This window comes from Sprattus sprattus (assembly GCF_963457725.1).
Source record: "Sprattus sprattus genome assembly, chromosome: 12".
In the NCBI taxonomy this organism is placed as follows: Eukaryota; Metazoa; Chordata; class Actinopteri; order Clupeiformes; family Clupeidae; genus Sprattus; species Sprattus sprattus.
The window spans coordinates 22,583,566-22,602,859 of NC_137910.1; the positions used below are offsets into that span (position 1 = coordinate 22,583,566).

At 45.6% G+C, this 19,294-nt stretch overlaps 1 protein-coding gene across 1 annotated transcript in view; it reads left to right on the forward strand.

Moving 5' to 3' along the window:
* The first annotated feature begins 284 nt into the window (after positions 1-284).
* Positions 285-19,294, forward strand: part of LOC308373581 (spectrin beta chain, non-erythrocytic 1-like) — a 64,514-nt gene continuing 45,504 nt past the window's right edge. The window contains exons 1-2 of the mRNA XM_080849152.1: positions 285-380; positions 18,001-18,195. Of these exons, the coding sequence (XP_080705278.1) occupies positions 18,051-18,195 (145 nt within the window). The 5' untranslated portion in view covers positions 285-380; positions 18,001-18,050. The remainder of the gene's footprint in view (positions 381-18,000; positions 18,196-19,294) is intronic.

Consider the following 19,294-nt stretch of genomic DNA (forward strand, 5'->3'; position numbering starts at 1 on the left):
CCATATCTCGTTTGATTAATGAAACGTCCCTCGGCACAAGTACCAGTATAACTTACCACTTAGTAAACACACAACCTGATACGCGATCCATCATTTCCAAACATTTAAATATAATTTTCTGCCTTATTCAAAACATAATTCAAGTGTTTAGACATTTAGGCAGAGGCTTGTCTTCCTGCTCCAAGTTACTGCTATATGTTATCAAGCGAACTCTCCTCCCCTCTGTAAAATTGGGCTGCAGTTGCTAGTGCTGCCGTTGGTCGGGAGAGAGAGAGGGAGGGAGAGAGAGAGACGGTGCGGATTTCTGCAGCGCGATATTGCGTTCTCGTCCAGCCTCAGCCTTCAGTCTCTGCGGTGAAGATTGCTCTGTCCCTTCGCTGGTAAGTTCTATTACAATATTTTAGCACTTTACGTTTAAGGCTTGAATGGGATGAGCCAGAAGCTGTAGGTGCTGTGAAAGCTGCAGATGGACTGAACGACCCAACAGCAGCAGCAATAATGTTAACGTTCTAGCTAAAACTGCCTTCATAGCATCTTCGGTAGTTTTTCAAGCTTGGTAACTAAAATGAATGGGCACCTAAGCCTGACCGATTGTCACATTGTGTTATTACGCGTAGCCTAAACTATAGGCCATCCGATCCGCATTTTGGTTGTTTGTTTTTCTGTTGACTTGGATTGGACCTGATCTGCAGTGTTGAGCCACAGCCAGGATGAATCTTGCATATTTCCCTTCAGTCTTGATACGCCATGGCAACATGGACGTTTATAGCACAGGTACGGGATAACGGTACAGTGTAGCACTCCGGGATTCAGGCGTGGTCTATGTATTAAAGTAACATTTAGGCAAGTGGTGAACCCAGTTTGGTCGTGATTTTATAAAGCCGGCGTGCAGGTGTTTGTTTTGTGCGAACTAACTGTTTTCTTCGGGGGAAAAGGGAAGATCGGCTGTAGCCTTTCCAGACTATACATGTAACCTTAATTATGTAATCAAATAAGCACCTGCACTGTCTTTGGCGTTAATGGCCTCTGTGGTAACGCGGCTCAGGGCACTCGACGATTCCCATGAGTTGGCTTTAAAGTCACGTAATGACACTGTCAAATATAGTCTGCAGACACGAAACATGCACCAACATTTTTACATTTGGCAAAAAAAAAAAACTGTTCACAAATAGATGTTAAGTGTTACTTTGTCACGTCTAGAACCAGAGAAATGTAAAGTCTTCCAGACGAGGGACTTCTTTCGAGAATCAGTTGTGTCCCAAAGGAGAAAAAGAACCGTTGCATCTCCACTGCAATTCAGAGTTTTCAGCTTTCAGCTCTTCGACATTCTGTCACAAGCCGCGCTATTTCAAGACGGAGCTCACACTTAACATCGTTACACTTCAGAGGAGCATGGGAAGGAACGTCGTACATAGCAAATTAGATTGAAACTATGGCGGAACTTGAAACTGCGTAGTTCTTCGCCCATGTAGGCTGGTTTCTCATCACATCAGTCATGATCATTGTTTTAAAAGTGGTTCATCATCTCTCCGCCGTAATATCTCAGTAATTTAAGATGTGTGATTGCCTACGTAATTGTAATTGCCAATTGAATTGTTATGTAATCAAATGACGACTCTTCACCACAGTAATCTGAAGAAATAAAGATTGTTTCCTTACTGCTTGTCAGAGGTCAACTTCAGGTTCATCCCCTGTTTTGCTGTTGGAATGCACTGGTGCTTACTAGTCAACAGATGTGCTACATGATTTAGAGTATGGTTTCTGATTTTCCCTGTTCTGCAGTTCAGCTGAGTTCCTTGTTTTGTCCACTGTCATCCTCACTGATCAGGGATGGCCTCTTTCCCCGGGTCTCTTTGGTGTTTATGTGAATGGCCAGGCCTTATTGTTGTGCACTGACCGGGTAGAGGGCCAGCACTTCTGCCGACAAAGCAATTAGCCCAGAGAGAGAGAGAGAGAGAGAGAGAGAGAGAGAGAGTGTGTGTGAGTGAGTGAGTGAGTGTGTGTGTGTGTGTGTGTGCGCAGTACTAATTGTTTCCCAAGAGATTCCTGTAGTCTCCCACACCAGAAGCCTGTGATCTGGATGCAGTGCGTGTTGTGCTGGGTTGTGTCGCAGTTGCAGAGCTCCGTAGGAGAGCTTGCAGTGCTGCATCGGCCTAGTGTGGCAGGTGATGTCTATTTTCAGGAATGAGGCCAGGCGAGAGAAAGAACTTGTTTCCAGTGTCCTCCCTTCCCTCCTCACCTGGCACTGAGGAGACTGCTCACGTTTTGGTTTTTAAGTGAAACTTTGACACAACTTCAACATGTGTTCACCTTGAATTCTGAATTCCACCTCAAATTCATACCACAGGGATATCGTTGAGCAAGGCAATTCATTTACACATCACAAATGCACATATACTCATGTGTTTAATTAAGTCTAAACTGATTTTTAGTTGTATCGAGGAACTGATGAACAGTGGGAATGTATAACTCTGATTCAGATTAATTTGTCTGCCTGGGCCTCTGGTGCAGTGGTGATCAATCATGCTCCAGTCAGCAAGGGCTAAGCCATTTTGTATGCATTTGGAACCGAGGGCATCCCATTACAGTGGGGATTGGCTAGGTGGTCTAGTCTGGCGCTATGGTGGAAGCTGGCTGTTATGCACTCTATACCCCCAAGCTTGGCTTTAACAATTGTTGATATTGCACCCTGTCCACTGGATGCACTTGGTGCCTTCATCCATGGCTGACTGGGTCTGCAGACCAGAGTTGCATTTCATAGTGGGAAATTCATTACATCCAGGAAATGGTGAGTGTTTGAGTCCCGTTTGGGTGGGAAGGCGAGGGGGTGGGGTGCGAGGCGGGCGTGGGAAGCTTTGGGAGTTTGCCAGGAGATAGTAAGTGGAACAGTGCGACAGAGGCGGTTGCTCCTGCCTCATGACTGAGTGGAGCTAATTATAGTGCATAGTGTTCAGCTGAAGATATCCAGCATCGTTTCAACTTCATTTGACTCTGTTTCGACTCTTGACTATCAGCCTGTGGTCCATCATGACAACACATGGAGATCTTTTCATCAGTTTAGTGTAGTTCCCTCTACCTTACTTATTTTAATCCCTCAAAATAAGAAATGAAGAGGGGTCTAACATTCACCTTCTCTCTCTAACATTCTCTCTCTTTCTATCTCTCTCTTTTTTACCTGCCCCACCTCTCTGGAGATAATAAAGGCATGTTAAAAATGTCCGGCATCAATTCTGTCTCTCCTCATGAACGGCCTGTCCGCCACTGGAGATTCAGTAAATCAAAGTTATCGTCAGCCTCTCGGGTCCTACATTTGCTGAGTGGGACGGCATTCTAAACAACTGGCTTTGAGACTTTGCAGTAAGTAACTCTAGGGGGTATTGCAGCAGGCCAGGACGGCTTCCATCTTAAGTAATTTGTATGTTTGGGCCTTTGCTCACACAAACCTCGCTTGACACAAAGTCCATGAACTTATATTCTCCAGAGAGACCTGTTAGTCTTTCACTGGTGTCGTTATAGTTGTTGAGATACTGCGTATGGGAGTGCTAGTGTGGATCCATAGAAACATTCATATGTTAATGCTAAAGGTTCTTAAACTCTATGTTGTGAGAGTTTTCTCATGTTCACATGTTCTGCAGTGGGCCACGCATGGGTTTGTCTGTGTGTCTGTTTCTCATTACCAGTCCCACAGTTTCTTGACACAGACTCAAAACGCCACTGTGACCTTTTTGGGGATTAGTGATAATTCAATTTTCGTATGGCTGAAGGCGTGTCTGCCTCCTACTGCATTAGCATGGCTGGAATGCTCCATGGTTGGTGAACTCAGATTGTTTTACTCATGCGGAGGAGGTGGAGGAGGAGGTGGTGAATGACAAAATAAATGTGTGCAAATGTGTCAGAAATCCCCAAATCTGTCTCCTGAGGAAAACCTCAAGCCAGCACAACTACAACTCAAGATCCGTTGACCTAAAGAGCAGAAGAAAGCTTTGTTACACTTCCCACAATGTGTCTGATACCTGCCTTTGAAACCAGGGCAAATCTAAGCCAAATGCATCTGTTTTCCAAACCCACTCAGGCTTGATCCACAGCCTTCTCGAAGGTCCGTCATGAGAGTGCTGCATGCCAAGTGAATACAATGTTGTGACTGAAAGTAAGAGATTGAGGCCAGAAATGAGCAATTAGTTATTTTCAAAGGAGAATGATGATGCATGCCTCCTATCCTTGTATCTGTAATGGCTTCAGTTTTACATTTCCACAGGCTTGGTCCCTTTATAAAATGTGTTCATTAGTTGAGTACGTACACTTATCCCAAGGCCATTTGCGCAGAAGCAAAGAGTGGGTGACGTAGGCCCAATATTTGCAAATCATTATCTTTATGACACTGTGAATGTGTACACTTGATGCCTTATCCCCATAAGCAATTGGAGTGAACTCATCTCTCTGCTATGGCTCCATCTAACACATGGCATTTATGTCTTAAATTATATTTCAGGATCAGATCAGCGGTCATATGTTTTGGTGGTGTTTGATGATGCGCCCTTAGCACTATTTCGAGCTGTGGCATCTGAAGTAGTGCACAGGGCTTGTCTCTGCTGAAAAGAGAGGGCTGTGCTGCTGACATGGCTTTGTGTTCCTCCTCTGAGTCTGCGGCTTTTAATGTATCTCATCAGCTCGTGCTGAGGCATAGGCAAGTATGAGTTAGGAGTTTAATCCCTTGACCCTGTGTGTGTGTGTGTGTGTGTGTGTGTGTGTGTGTTTGTGTGTTTTTAACCCCTGGATAACTTCAATAACAGCACCCTCAAAAGTGTCTGGGTCCACAGAACTCTGTTCTCGAGGCTTAGTAATGATGAGAGAGTTGTAATTAAAATGATCCGTTGACCATAATGTTGGCTCAAGTATGGGCTATTTCATTATTTGTAACAATAGCAGCTGTTCTGCTTCAGTGGACCACAGCCTTGATTACAAATGTGTATGTATGCATGTGAGTGTGGTAGACTGTCTGTCAGAGCTATATTTATAAGTTCCCAGTGGCTGTGTGTTTTTGGCCAGTCCTGGTCAGAGAGTAAGATGTGCACCGGGGGTATTAAGGAGCTTTACCCGGGGGTATTCTTCTCCCATAAATACACACACAACCCACTGCATGCTGGGAAGAAACTGGGGTCACAGGAAAGGCCTGGGGTGTATGTCCTTGAGCATATGAGTCAGTCAAGCCCATCAGAATGCGAGTGTGAAAGCCTGCCCTGTGTTGTGTGTGTTTGAGGTCCTCTAGAAAGCCCTTTATGAAATATCAAATGGGAAATATTTGTCTGAGAAGCTATTCCTCAAGAACTATGTATTTTTTTATATACAGTATATATGTTCCTGTTTCATGGTGCTTGTTAATGTTTGTGATATATTCTGCTCACATACAATGCACACATTTGTTTTATGTAATAATCGATATAATTGGGCGATTTTCTTTGATGTGAAATCACATAATTGCATTTATAGCAATTAAGACTAAAACATTTTTTTTTTTCTTTAAAAAATGTTGTACCTTTTGAAAATGCACTCATTCGTGACTTAAGAGGCTTGTGACAGTAGGCTTGTTAACCTGCTTTGGGTTTTGATAAAGTCATCGCTCATTTAAATAATGTTCAAATGGCACTCCCTCAATTTGGCAAAACAAACATAATTTCCCTCATTGCTATGCGGTCTGTGGTTCACACTGTTTATGGATGGAGGTATACTGGCATGCAGCCCAGCTGAAACGAGATGTTCTTATAGGCTGCCATTTCAGTCTGCAAGGCCACAGCTTTGTGCTTCATCAGGACACTGATGATGTCTTCTGTCAGATGGATTTGTCTCACCTTGGATTTGCCCAAACAACCTTGTACTAACTGAATGCGGGTGATGGTAGCTCGCATGCTGTCAGTTTTGTAGTTGAGTTGACAGCTGTCTGCTGTCTTTGGGGCAAAAGGGAGCAGTAAGATGGTGTGGCCAAGGATGGTCCTTTTGGAGAGTTCGGTGTGCGTGGTGGTTATCTGAGAAAGTTGACATTTCTCCTGTGCATTTTTGATTGCAGAGAGCTGAGGTGGTGAGATGCTAGCAATCGTTGATGTTTACTAATGCCCACTTTGCTAATACCCACACAAACATGTAGGTTAATCAATCACGAGTTGTTCCCCCCAGCTCTTCCCAGTGAACCAATAAATACAACCCGCTCTAAATCCAGATAGGAATGGGCTGTACCTTCTGCCTTGCTAATTTCTAAAAGGATCTTCAAAGACCTGAGAAAATGGAATCAAATAAGATCATGTCCTCACAGATGTGGCGCGAGCGATCTATTAATGCTGTGGGCTTCCTGTGCGAGTTCAAACTCTGGGTTAGCTGACTTATTCCCAAAAGAAGCTGGTAGTCTTTCTTTTTTTTACAGCACGGAGGGTATGTTTGTATTAATGCTAACAACTTCAATCAGATCAGGTTACTTAGCAATGGGGGTGTGGGTGGGGGGGTGAATTTAGGACATGTGTGCCCTGCAAAGTGTGAGCTTTGGAGGATTGGAGCTAGCTGCAGCCTGGGCTGAATGCGGTCATTCAGTATTGACCTTCTGTGTAATTTCGTTGGCCAGGTTTCCTTTGTGACCTCATGCTATCTGCTGTTGTATACTGAGATCCACAGGCTTATGTAAACTTCCTGTTGGATCTGGTGCTGTCATTCAAAAAGCGCTGATCTCAAGTCATTTTAAGTGGTGACTCCCCCCGCCCCACACACACACACTCACACCAGCGGCTGCATTTGTTTGGGGTTTCTCCACAGATTGGGGGTGGATTGTTAGGACTTAATGGGACTTATCTCTTGTTTATATTGTAGTTGGCTCTTTTATAAGGGCGCTTGGTGGGAATCCTCATGACCTGAGTTCCTATGAAACAACACCTACACCGCGCGTTTATCCTCAGTGTTTGGACACGAATAGATGTTTTTCTCTCCGTGATGCCTTATTTTCAACCCCCTTGTGTTTGTGTTTTTATTGAGTTTGCTTGTTTTTCGCTCTGGCTCAGAACGAAGCCTCTTAAGTGTTTTTGTGGTTTTCCAAAGCCCTATGAAATCTGTGCTATTTGTGGACACTTTGCGTCTGGATGGCTGAACATGCCATCTGTGAGGAACATGTAAAATCTTCGGTTCTTAGGGAAACTTATCAGAGCCCAGTATATGTGGAGTATTTTTACTGAAATCTGGATCTGTAAAGACCGATTTAACATCTGCTCAAGTTTAAGACTGTTGATCACAATGGAAGAAGCGGCCTTTGTGACAGGTGAACTGTAGCCGCTTTTAAAATGTGACATGGATGTGAATAAATGTCCTACATCACACAGTTAATACAAACCCTTTTTGAACTGGTCTGTCACGCAAATCTAGTCAAATGGCTTTAAATCCTTTATCCTCTCCTCCTATGAAGTGTCCCTCGCTTGCTAATTCTGAGAGTTGGCATGAAAAATGCCCAGCTGTTCGGCCAGCCTGACGAGCAGGACCAAAGCCAGTGGATGAGCGGATGGGCCCGTTTTAATGCCTGGTTTGTTTTGCTGAAGCCTCCACCCAGTCCTGGCCATCATCTCTCCTCGCTCCCACAAGTGTGTGTTAATGGCATGCCGAGCGTGCCACCGCGGTGGACACAGTCCAGGAAACCACGGTCTACTGATGGTAGAGGCAGCCCTAATGCCCGCTGGCTCCCTGTGGGCTGTCCGTTTCGGCGATTCTAAACAGCCATGATGAGGGGAAGATGGTGAACGATAGCGGGATGGCTCGGCTTTGATGTTTGGTTTTATGCTCGTCCTGTGAGGGCGTGAACAGACGCTCTGGGAAGGGCGTGTGTTGGGCGGTGACAGATATAGGATCTTCCCTGGCTTGTTTACGTGTCCTTCTTTTATCCTAGTCCCGTCTTCACCCTGTCATCTCCTCTGTCCATCGTCTTGCAGCTGTCACACTGCCCGCTGCCTGAGAACATTAGCCGGTAATGACTTTGCCCTCAGCCACATACAGTACTGAGTGATGTCATTCATAAACCTGCCTGGCAGTAAAGTGCAAGCTTTCAGTTTGGGCCTCCTTTCCTCTCCTCTCCTCTGCTCTCTCCCTCCTCTACAGTCCTGTCCTGTGGTAATCCCTTCTTTTCCTTCCTCTCTTTCTGTCTTCTGTATTCTCTCCACAGATGAGCCCATGTGGCTCTTAAAGCCAGTCCTGTGTTGGAGATGGAGAAAAAAGAGAGAATTTTTTTTGGACTAGCGAGGGGTGCCTGAGTTCTGGCAGCAATGGCTGTGTGTGTTGTGTAAGCGCAGGAAATCAGTGTGAGTGAGTGAGTGAGTGAGTGAGTGAGTGAGTGAGTGAGTGAGTGAGTGAGTGAGTGAGTGAGTGAGTGAGTGAGTGAGTGAGTGAGTGAGTGAGTGAGTGGCTGGGTGTTTTGCGTGGCACGCGCTGGAGGGAGATGACAGGAGCGTAATGGCATCCAGACCTCAGAGAAGCTCGACCTCTCTCTGTCTCTTACGCTCAGAGACCGGGGCAGTGTGCTGGACCAAGCCTCTGACGACCGGTCCCCTCTGTGTCTCTGGCAGAGCTCCTCTTCTTTGAGTCTTTCTGGGTTCTGCGTGACATCTCGTCTCTGACCTCCGCAGCTGCGCACATAGTGCTGGTTTCTGCTCTGGACTCCCGTGGCCCTGACCAGTCAGACCTGTGTGTGAGCTCTTCATGGTTATGTAAATACACGCCACATAGGACCTCTCGCTTAGCTTCAGTGTTTGGACAACCGGATATTAAACTGTTTGACTTGGGAAGGCTTCAGATCCTCGCAGCAGACAGAGGCAGGATGTTTCTATAATTCTGTAATCTCTTTGTTTTTCCGCCCGTCAGGCTATATAGGAACTGATGTGTGCCTTGAATTCAGATTCACCCACAGTGTGTCTCTGCTTCTTTAGAGCTTTCATTTTCATTTGGAAGGTTTATTTTAGAATGTCCGAGCTCTGTAGTGCATATGATGTCAAATGTAGTTTCATCTGTATGTGGTCAGTGTTTTTGCTCAGCCCTCCGGTTGGGAGAGTGTCCTCCGATTAGAATGACAGGAGGCAAATTCCTGCACAGGTGAGCACTATTGCGTAACTCGTGTAACTATTGTTTATACTATATGTATTGCGTAATTGCTCAGTTACCCTAATCAACAGTGAGTTAAAAACAGTCCCCCCCCCCCCCCCCTCAGAAAGACACACACACAGACACACACACACACACATACAATTATTTTGTAGCACAAATTCTGAAATTTGTTAGTGAGTGAGCAAATGGCTGTAGTGGAGTGGACCCCAAACTCCATAAACCTTTATATTGTTCACCCACCTGTTCTGCAGACTTTGTAAGTATGTCAGATGCACAGTGGTGCGAGTGAATGAATTTCAGATGCTTGCACTGAACTCGCTTACCTCGTGGCCACGGCCAAGAGCCTCTCTACTTTACAAGCACCAGACTGACAATGAAAGGAAGCCATTGGAAGCCAGAGGAAGCCGTGTTCCCAAGTCTCAAACGGCTGGGACAAACCATCGGACCTCAGCCCTCCTCCCACTTGTCCAAACTGGACCCTTCCAGGACCACACTAATAAGCAGCGCTGGTGTATTTACGAGGGAAAGTGAGATGGCCTAAGACTCTTTTCTGCCATATGGTCTGCGCAGTGCAGCTCGGTAAGCTGATGCAATCAGGCGTCATCTCCAGTGGAGAACAAAGCCTACTGTGTCCCCACATGGAGGGAGGTAGGAGGTCAGAAAGAGGCTATTCTCATCAGGCAGTCTCACAGGACAACCCAACACCTAGAGCAGTGCCATCTTAAAACACTTGTGTCCATCTTATGGCCACAGACACGCTGAAGTCATGCTTGAAGAGGTGAGCCAAATGTGTCATTAGCTTTGGGAAAATGTATCTGGAAATACTACAAGGAAATGCATTGGACTGCTAATGTCTGATGTGTGTCCATGTCTGTTCTCCTCTCTCTGGCCTCTCATCCATATGGAACAGAACAGTGTGTTCTGCGCTTGGCAAGGTTTTCATTTAGGTTAGAGAGCGTCTACACATAGTATCTGAAGGCACATATGCTGCAAACATGTTATTGGCTCAGATCGCACAAGGAGTTCCCTGGCAAGGCCACTCCCACACACACACACACACAAAAAACATACACCAGCCCTACTTCTTTTACAGAAGCGTGTCAGGAAGTGGCCGGGCCTGTTGCCATGACAATCCGTCTGGGTGTGGTCAGTCTGCCAATGAGAACGTTGCACATGTGACACTGCTGGGGTTTGTGTTGTTACCTGTGTCACTGTGTACGCCTGTTATAAAACACTAACGAGGCGGTGACAGGTGGCTGTCCTCCAAACCACCAGGGGGCCTCAGGGGGCCCCTTCTGCCCTTGCCCCTCTCCACATGTGAACATCTGCTTCAGTCCTCAGTTGGCCTGGTCTGGTCCAGGCCTGGGCTGTGAGCAGAGGGAATGTGGTCACTCTTTCCACTGAAGCCAAATTAAATCTGCTTGGCCTTCGGAGGAATGCCGTGTGCTTTCTTGTGCACAGGCACTGTCTGCAATTGAGTCAGTGATGTGGCGGGCTCACCAGCTGTAATGTCCTAGTACTCAGCAGCAGCTAAACTTTGGTGATTCATGGTGACACTAGAGTTTAGAGCCGTAGGGTGTGTGTCTGTGTGTGTCTGTGTGTGAGCGTGTGCAAGCATGACTTCACCGGTACGGCAGTGATGGATGACTGGCCTTTCCTGTCTGGTCTCCTCTCTGTTCATCAGCCACTGTTTGCTGGCCATCCCTCCCTGGTCAGTTTCTACTCAGGGCGCTGTTGTTGGCGCAGCCGCTCTTGGGCATCACTGGTTCTGGGCATCACTGAGGAGATTGTTAAGCCGAGAGAATGGCTGACTCCATTCCAGGCCCCCTCTGGTTTGTCTCAGCCAGGCCACAAAGGGAATGCTGTTATCAGGACCCTTGGGAACCAGCTTCATCTCAACTGCTGAGAGTGAATAATCACCCATTGAGACGCACTTGCCAGCTCCAGTCGCAGACCCCGATCCAGACACTAGACAAATTCCAGTTCAGAATTCCTCCTCGCATGCAGACAGTGGCCCAGAAGAGTGCTTGCTGGGAATTCTATTGTAATGAGGGGTGTCTCCGGTGCCTGGTTAGGTGTGTGTGTGTGTGTGTGTGTGTGTGTGTGTGTGTGTGTGTGTGTGTGTGTGTGTAGGCAGGCAGGCAGGCGCTGGAGCAAATACGTGGATATTTTAATTGTGGCCATTTATTTTCACCCATTGCCTCATAACAGCGGGGGAATGTTTGAGATATTAATCGAATCAGCTGCTTAACAAGATCAAAGGCGATTGAAGTTAAAAACACGCTGCTCTGATCCAAGAATGCTCTCCGCCCTCCAAATTAGAAGCTAACTCTCCCCAAGACAGACTGAGCTCTTGACTTAGAGCAGAGCTGTGTAGCATTTTGTTGTTGTTTCTTAGCCTTGCTCTTGAAACTGTCACTTGCACTTAGACGTATTTGTGGAGCAGATTAGCTACATGTTTAAAATAAGTCAAGGGGTTGGCTGTTCAGTGTAGAGTGCCACTTGTTTGCGTCACTAAGGCACAGAAGAGGCCAGACAAAAAAGAGCACTCTCATGTGTTTGGGTCCTTTTTAATCTAGTACATACTAAAAACATCATCATGTGTCAGATCATTTAATAGACAGACATTGATGCTGGAGGGTTTCATGAAGAAAGTGTCTTCTGATCACAAAGTGAGACCAGTAGCTGGGACGCCCTCTTATGAGTGACCGGGACACTGGATCTCCCTCCTCACCAGAGGGCGCTGTGGGCAACTTCTGCACTGTTAGTGGAACTGTCACTTGTAGTCCATGCTGAATAAGAAATATGTTGACTGTGAGAGACATTTGATACTTAGCTTTATTTGTTCTCTCCTTTGGTACGTCGCTTTGGATAAAAGCGTCTGCTAAATGACTGAATGTAAATGTAAATACTTGTTACAATACTCTAACTCTAACCCTAAAGCGAACCTTAACCCGGTATTGTTCCAAGCATGGCCAGATACACAAAGTAGTCCGCAAAGGAACGAGTCCCAGTGCATTTTCTGTCAGGATTGAGCCCTGACAAAAATTGAGTAATGGGCTCTGTGAAGAGATCACTTTCTGATGGTTTCTCTCACAAGGCTATATGCTTCTGGTCTCCTCACTGGAAAAGGACTGGACTAAAGGTGTTGTGTGTGGATTGGACAATCTTGTTGGCACTCACAGGAGAGCTGACCCATGCGTCTACCTTAACACACATTGAGCAATGCCATGCCGTGCAGGCTAGTGGTAACAAAGGGAGCCCTCATGCTGTTAAGTTAAGAAATCATACAAATGAAAGCATGTTGAAAATGTCACAGAGGTTTCTGTCAAGCTGGGTTATGATATTTGTGTTGCTTGGCAACTGGACTGAATGTATTACATCGGCCAAGAGGAATCCAGTAGGTGAAAGATGCCAGTACTCTAACATTGAGTTAGAGAAATGTTTGTGTGTGTTTTGCAAAGAGCAACAGTATGAGGAAGTCACGCTTGAAGTCAGGCATGAATAGTGGAGTTGTTACGAACCAGATTCCACAGAAGACATGTATAGCCAGGCAAAGATAACGTGTCAGGCACACACTGAAGATGGTGCTGAAGGGGGTTATCTGCCGCTTTGAGGGTCCGAGATGGTGCTCACGTCAGTTTGTGTGGGTGTGTTATTCATATGTGTGCGGGGGGGTTTATGCAGACAGATACATGCAGAACCGTTGTTAAAGAGAAGCCATTCTTGTGGGTGTTTATCGGTGTTGAAAATTCAGAGAGCAAATTCGCTGGCAGGGAAATGCACCCAGCAAAATGTGTGTGTAATGTAAAACTGGAGCCCCTGACCGGCCTCCATGAGGGGAAGTGTCCTTGAGTAGTGCTGTTGAAAAAGGACACTTTTCACCACCGTGGTTCTGTCAGTGAGGGGGAATGTCTGAGTGGGCTTCTGGATGATCTGGCCAGATGTGTGTCCCCTCGGGTGCCTGAATAATGTGTATTGTTATGGCAGAGAGCAGGTTCTTGCGGCGGGGAAATACTATCCTGTGCCTGGCTCTGAAAGGGAGCAGGGGACTGCTCGAGCGGTGCTCGGACCAAGGCGCTTTACGCAAGAAGTCTCTGTTTTGAGAAGCTATCACAATTCACCACTTACGTAGGTACTCAGGACTTGGAAGAAGAAATAGGTTTTTTTGACTGTTAAAGGTGTCTCTCGTAATTTAAGTATTAGTTTAGTATGAAATTGCTAAAAAATACAACATGTAAATACTCTGGACTGAGTCCCTGTGATGTTCCACTGGCAAAGTAAATATGTGTTTAGCGTTGTTTAAAGAAACTGTAGCCCCTCCACCTACACAAAGGATTCTGGGTGCTCTGTATCCATGGTGATCTTTAGAGTGGAGCGAACAATTCTCTTTTCTCCAGGAAATCTCTGAGATAATGGGCAGGCAGGGGCACACAACACAGAAGTGGGCGAGTGACACGCTGGAAATGAGGAGTGTGAAGACTGAAAGAAATCACAAGTCTAACACACTCGCAGCAAAGATGCTACCGGCCAGGATTTGAGAAACAAACGTGTCAAGTGATTTTTGTCACATATACTCCCTTAAAGCAACCATTTTCCTCTCACATGACATCCACATATATCATCACCACATACATCCACAGATATCATCATGTTTGAAGCTGTGTGAGGATGAGTGACGTATTTGTGTGAGAAAAATGCACAGGATGTGTTACTGAAAAACTGCAGAGAATCACTTAACCACCATCAAGGCTTTATCAAATGTCGGAGCAGACAGAAGAAGTGAGGGGGATCAGTCCGTAGCACTGCATGACTAAGCTCCAGAGGGAGCTGCTGCTTAGATATGTTGTCATTGGTTTGTGATTGGAAACCTGGCCAGTGAACACAAGCAACCACACTGAGAGAGGAGAGGACTTTTGGGCTGCACATCCACAATTGAAAAGGGGTGGAATAGTGGAAGAATGACAGCTCCTGTTTGTTTATTATGTGGCTTGACCCCACTAGCGATTTGAGGAGAACATTTTCTTGGCGCCATGAAAACGGTCACTTGAGTTCATTATGACATCATCAAATGGAACTTACAGTCAGCAACATTCTATTCACGTATTTGTAGTAGTTCACCCAGGTGGCCTTCAAGTCGGTGACTCGATTATTTAGCAATAAACCAATGTGAGAAGGAGAGTAGGTGTTAGTGGGTCATCTGCACATACGACTGGACACCCTCCTCTCTAAGATGACTGCTTTTGATCATGTGACCACCTGGGTCTAGATGAAAGACCTGTGCCCAGGGAGAGAGAGAAGGGGCGGGGGGCTGACCACGCTCCTCTGTACACCAGGAAATGTTGGCAGGGAGATTATCTTCAGGCTCAGCTAGCACATTGATTAAAGGAGAGGAGCTTTAATGAGAAATTAGATAGCAGTTAGTGTGGCTTAGCCCAGTCCATTGGACTGTCTGTTGGTGTAGTCACTTTGCTCTTCATGTCGGCCAGTCACAGATGAAGCTGTTCTCGGTGGTTGCCCACTCAGACCTTTGCTCAGACATCGAGAATGTAGGGGAAGCTCAAGATGGTTTCTCTGTAGGTATCGGCAGATCTCTCTGTGTGCACCATAAACAATTTGATATGCCTTTTTTCCCCCACAGACACAGACACACATGGGACTTCCCACTTCCCTGTGAAATTACTAACAAATCCTCTACAGCTTAGAAAATCAGATTGAATGAATGTCCAACACATGCACATGAGGTTTACATGAAATTTAACGGAATGCACTATGGCTTGTCTCAGTGTTGAAAAAGATGGAGAAGAACATGCTATGTTAACTATAAGTTTGCATTGGACATTGGTAGTTTTCATATACTGACATGAACACACTTCATATACTTTGACATATGTATACAGTACATATGCATAAGCTTGCGGTTAGCTCTGTTTCCATATCTGTCTACATATCCACACTTTCCTAAGAGACATCCAGTACAAAATGCTCTGCTTTTGGTAATTTGACATGCTTGGGTGAGGTGACATGATCTTTACTCCCCTCATCTCATCTCTCTATCTTTCCTCTTCTCCTCCTCCCCCCCCCCTCTCCTCTCTATCTCTCCACTGCACTGCAGCGTCTCCCCTGGTGCTGATGCAAAGTGCTTGCCCTCCGCCACCGCGTTTGCCTAAAAATAGCCTCCTCTGTTCCTCCCTCTCTCTCATTCTCCCTCTCTTTCTCTTTCCCTATCTCTCATTCTCCCTCTCTTTCTCTTTTTCTCTCTCATTCTCTCTCTCTCTCTCTAGCTCTCATTCTCTCTTTTTCTCTCTCCTCTCTTCCTCCCTCTCTCTCATTCTCCCTCTCCCCCTCTCTCTCATTTTCTCTCTATCTCTCCTGCTCCCCCCTCTCTGTAGTTCTCTTCCTACATCAGCACCACAGCCTGCTAGCATCCAGCGAGTGCGCAGCTCAGCCTCACACTGGGGAGAATGAGCAGCCTTAGCGTTAGCTATGTTCTGCTTTGTGTGTTCCTCAGAGGTGCATATCCAAACCCTTAACTCTAAATCCTCTGCACTCACTAAGAGAGATTTTGGTGGTGCTCACTGTGCAATGATGGATGGATGAAAATCCATGTGTGGCTGTTTCCAGCTTCCGTCTGCCTACCCTCCAGCACCCAATACAGTGCTGTGAGTCATGATGCTTGGGTCTCTCTCTGTCTCTCTCTCTTTCTCTCTCTCTCTCTCTCTCTCCCTCTCTCTTTCTCTCTGCATTTCTTTCTTTCTCTCTCTCTGTCTCTCTCTTTTTCTCTGTCTCTCTCTTTCTCTCTGTCTTTCTCTTTCTTTCTTTCTTTCTTTCTTTCTTTCTCTCTCTCTCTGTCTTTCTTTCTCTCTGTCTCTCTGTGTGTTATGCAATGCCTCTGAACATGCCCGCTGTTCGCATAGATCAACATGAGGCTGCTGATGGCTGGTGTCGTGAGCAAATGAGCTGCCCTGCTTGTTTTTTATTTATTTTTTAAGCAGCATCATCATCCTCCCTCTCTCTCTCTCTCTCTCTCTCTCTCTCTCTGTGTTATGAACTGTTGGCCTCTATCCATGTCAGGGATATCTGTTTTTTTATCGGTCCATTGCCTCCTCCACTCTGTGTCTCTGACCCCCCCTGCTTTGACTTTCACCGTCTCTTTCACACTCTCTGCTCATCTCACCGATGTCCTGACACACTTTCACACACCTCTGTGTTTTGCCCCATGCTTTGCTTCCGCACCAGTGCGTGTGTGTACAGGCACACACACACACACACACACTTTAGTGGCACTTATTGTCCCAGTGGCAGCTGCATGTTTTAAGGCTAGCAACACAGGTTTCAGTTTTAGTATCCGCTGATACAGAGGAGTGGCCTGGTTTTGGTTTTTGCATCTGAACCTCTGAATAGAGTGCAAATTCAGAGAGCTGGTGTGTCTCTGGAGGCACCCAGGTCAACAGAGAGTAGTCCCAGATACTAAACATACATACATACACACACACACACACACACACTCACACACAGAGGAAGGAAAACATAAGGATACATTAATATGAATAATCTATTGAACAATAACTTGATTTTAGCTGGGGAAAACACTGCAAGCAGCTAGGAGGGTAGAGATCTGATTCTCGGGGTGTGCATTTCACGTTTGTGTCTATGTCAGCTTGCTGAGGCAGTCTCCTGGCCACCACCGCTCAGTGTTTGTGCTGACTAGAGACCTGCGCTATTCTGCGCCCGTGAGAAATGCACCCTGGGAAAATGCACCCTTCGGTCGAAACGAGCCATGATGCTTCAGAGACCGGTCTCTCTGTGTCAGTGGGGCTGAACGGTTTTGAGTGAACGTACGGGTGCAGACGACTCTAGACAGGCCAGAGTCCGTATGCTCTTTTGGGAGAGCATGATTGGATACAGAAATTACAAATATGCGGTAGGGTTGGATGGTGATGATGCCACCACGAGGACGGGTGATGAGGCTTTTGTCATGTCATGTTATGAAAAATGATTGGTATGAAGCATGTGTTTGCTGATATCTTGAATGGGTTTTAGAACTGCACCGGCCAGTTTTAGAATGGGGACGTTTTTTAGTTTTATAAATATAAATACTTCTATTAAGGTCCACTAACATTTGTTTGGTGTCTGGATAAATGTGAGTTGGCTTTCATGCTAACTGTGTGTGTGTTTATAGTTCCAGTGGTGCAGAGTATAGTTTAAGGTCATTTACATTCTCCAACTCGTAGGTGGTGCTAAAACCCAACCAACCAACTCCTCCAACTCAACTCAACTCTAGTTTAAGGAGATGTGGCTGAAGTTACCTATCTGTGCCAGTAGGGGGTGCCCTTAGAGGCTTGTAAATACCTAACTGATGGAAAATTAATAAAACTGAGGTGTGGAGTAAAGTCGATGGAAATAATTCTTCTGGAATAATTGGTGTTTGACTATTTAATCTCCCATGACGTTAAAACCAAAAGGAGATAATACAAATCTCAGGCACTTGGCATTAGATGTTCAACCGCCCCTCATTTCTAGACTGACTATGCAAAAATCTGTAATACTTCACAACCAGTTTAAGAGGACCATTAAATTGATTAACTTTTTAATGTGGTATAAATGTACTATAGTTAACAACATTCACAGTTTTTAAGTTTGTCGTGTCCAAAGACATCTAGATTTGATAACTTTATAATTTCCTTGAAGTGAAGTGTACATCACTCTTTTCCTCAGAGGAAAAAATAGGTACATATAATACACTGTGCTAACAACCATTTTTCCAGTTTTCTTTTCCCTTTGTCCAGCCCCTTGTCCCCAACTTGTGTTGTATGCACACACCTTTTCCTAGTGATTCTTCTCTGAATGTGTTCCCTGATGGCTTGTGTTGTGTCTTTGCAGGGCTTGATGACTAGACGCCGATGAGCAGGAGCATTCGCTGAAGCGTCAGGATGACATCAGTAGCCGCAGACTATGACCACATGGAGATCCAGCAGCAGTACACCGATGTCAACAACCGCTGGGATGCGGACGAGTGGGACAACGAGAACAGCTCAGCCCGTCTGTTCGAGCGCTCGCGCATCAAAGCCCTCGCAGGTGAGCAGAGAGCAGGGGTATCATAAGGGCATCAGTCAGACAGAACACGAAGTAGAATTATATAATCACATCACTTTATATATTATAGTGGTCCGGACCTAGTTTTTTGGATTATAATGACCATTATTTCCGAATAAAAAATTGGCATGATGAATCATTTGTTGAATATTGTTATGCTTAGTTAAAATGCAATTACAAAAATACCCCAAATATCCCTCTAATAGCACAGCAGGGGCTGTCATGAAGAAAACGGCCCACTGTGACATTGATTGGCCGAGAGCCAACAGGCCATAATTAGTCCTTTTTTTCCTGCGTATAGTGTTCAACCGGTAGTCAATAAAAAGATCAGTTCACACTATGCATTACCCAACTAGCACATTACCATTGGGTAACAGCAACATCAATGCTGTTTCAGTTCATGTTTGCCACTGTGCATGAATCATTTCACATTCAGCCTGTCCTTGGTGTTAACTCTTCACTCTTAAATCTCACCAATTTACTGCTCACTGCCTTCTTATTGGCATTTTAAACGTGTGCTGATCAATAAGTAAGCAAGGACAGTATTCATACACCAATTTCCTGACAAATTTGATCATGTCAGCAGTTAGATGAAACCTACCAAATTGTATAGCCCTGGGCAGGCTAGGCTAGGCCAGCCAGAAGGATATCAAAGCCTCTCTGGCTTGAGTGATACTCACGTAGCCTGCCTGTCTTCACCTTCCAAGCACACACATGCCTGCTGTGAGACCTCTCCATGGGAATAGAAAAATGTCAAGAGCGGCCTCTCTTAACAATGAGCAACAGTACTTATATTACACTTTAACTGCAGTTGTGGTACATACTGTTCCGTGGGACTGCATTGTGGGAAGGCTATGGTATTTGGCTTTTTATTTGATCGTCAGTGTGGCCTGCTGTACTCAATGTTGTGTCTGTGCTTTTGTGTCTGTAAATATACTTAAACTGTCATTTTGGTCAATTCAGAGAAATTGCATGTAGAACCAGTGGTGTTCAGTCTCAGTTTTAGCCTTGCTGTGGTCCATTGCATTTAGGCTTACGTCGGCACAGTTGCCCGTTCAATAGCGTTGACTTTCCCATGGAG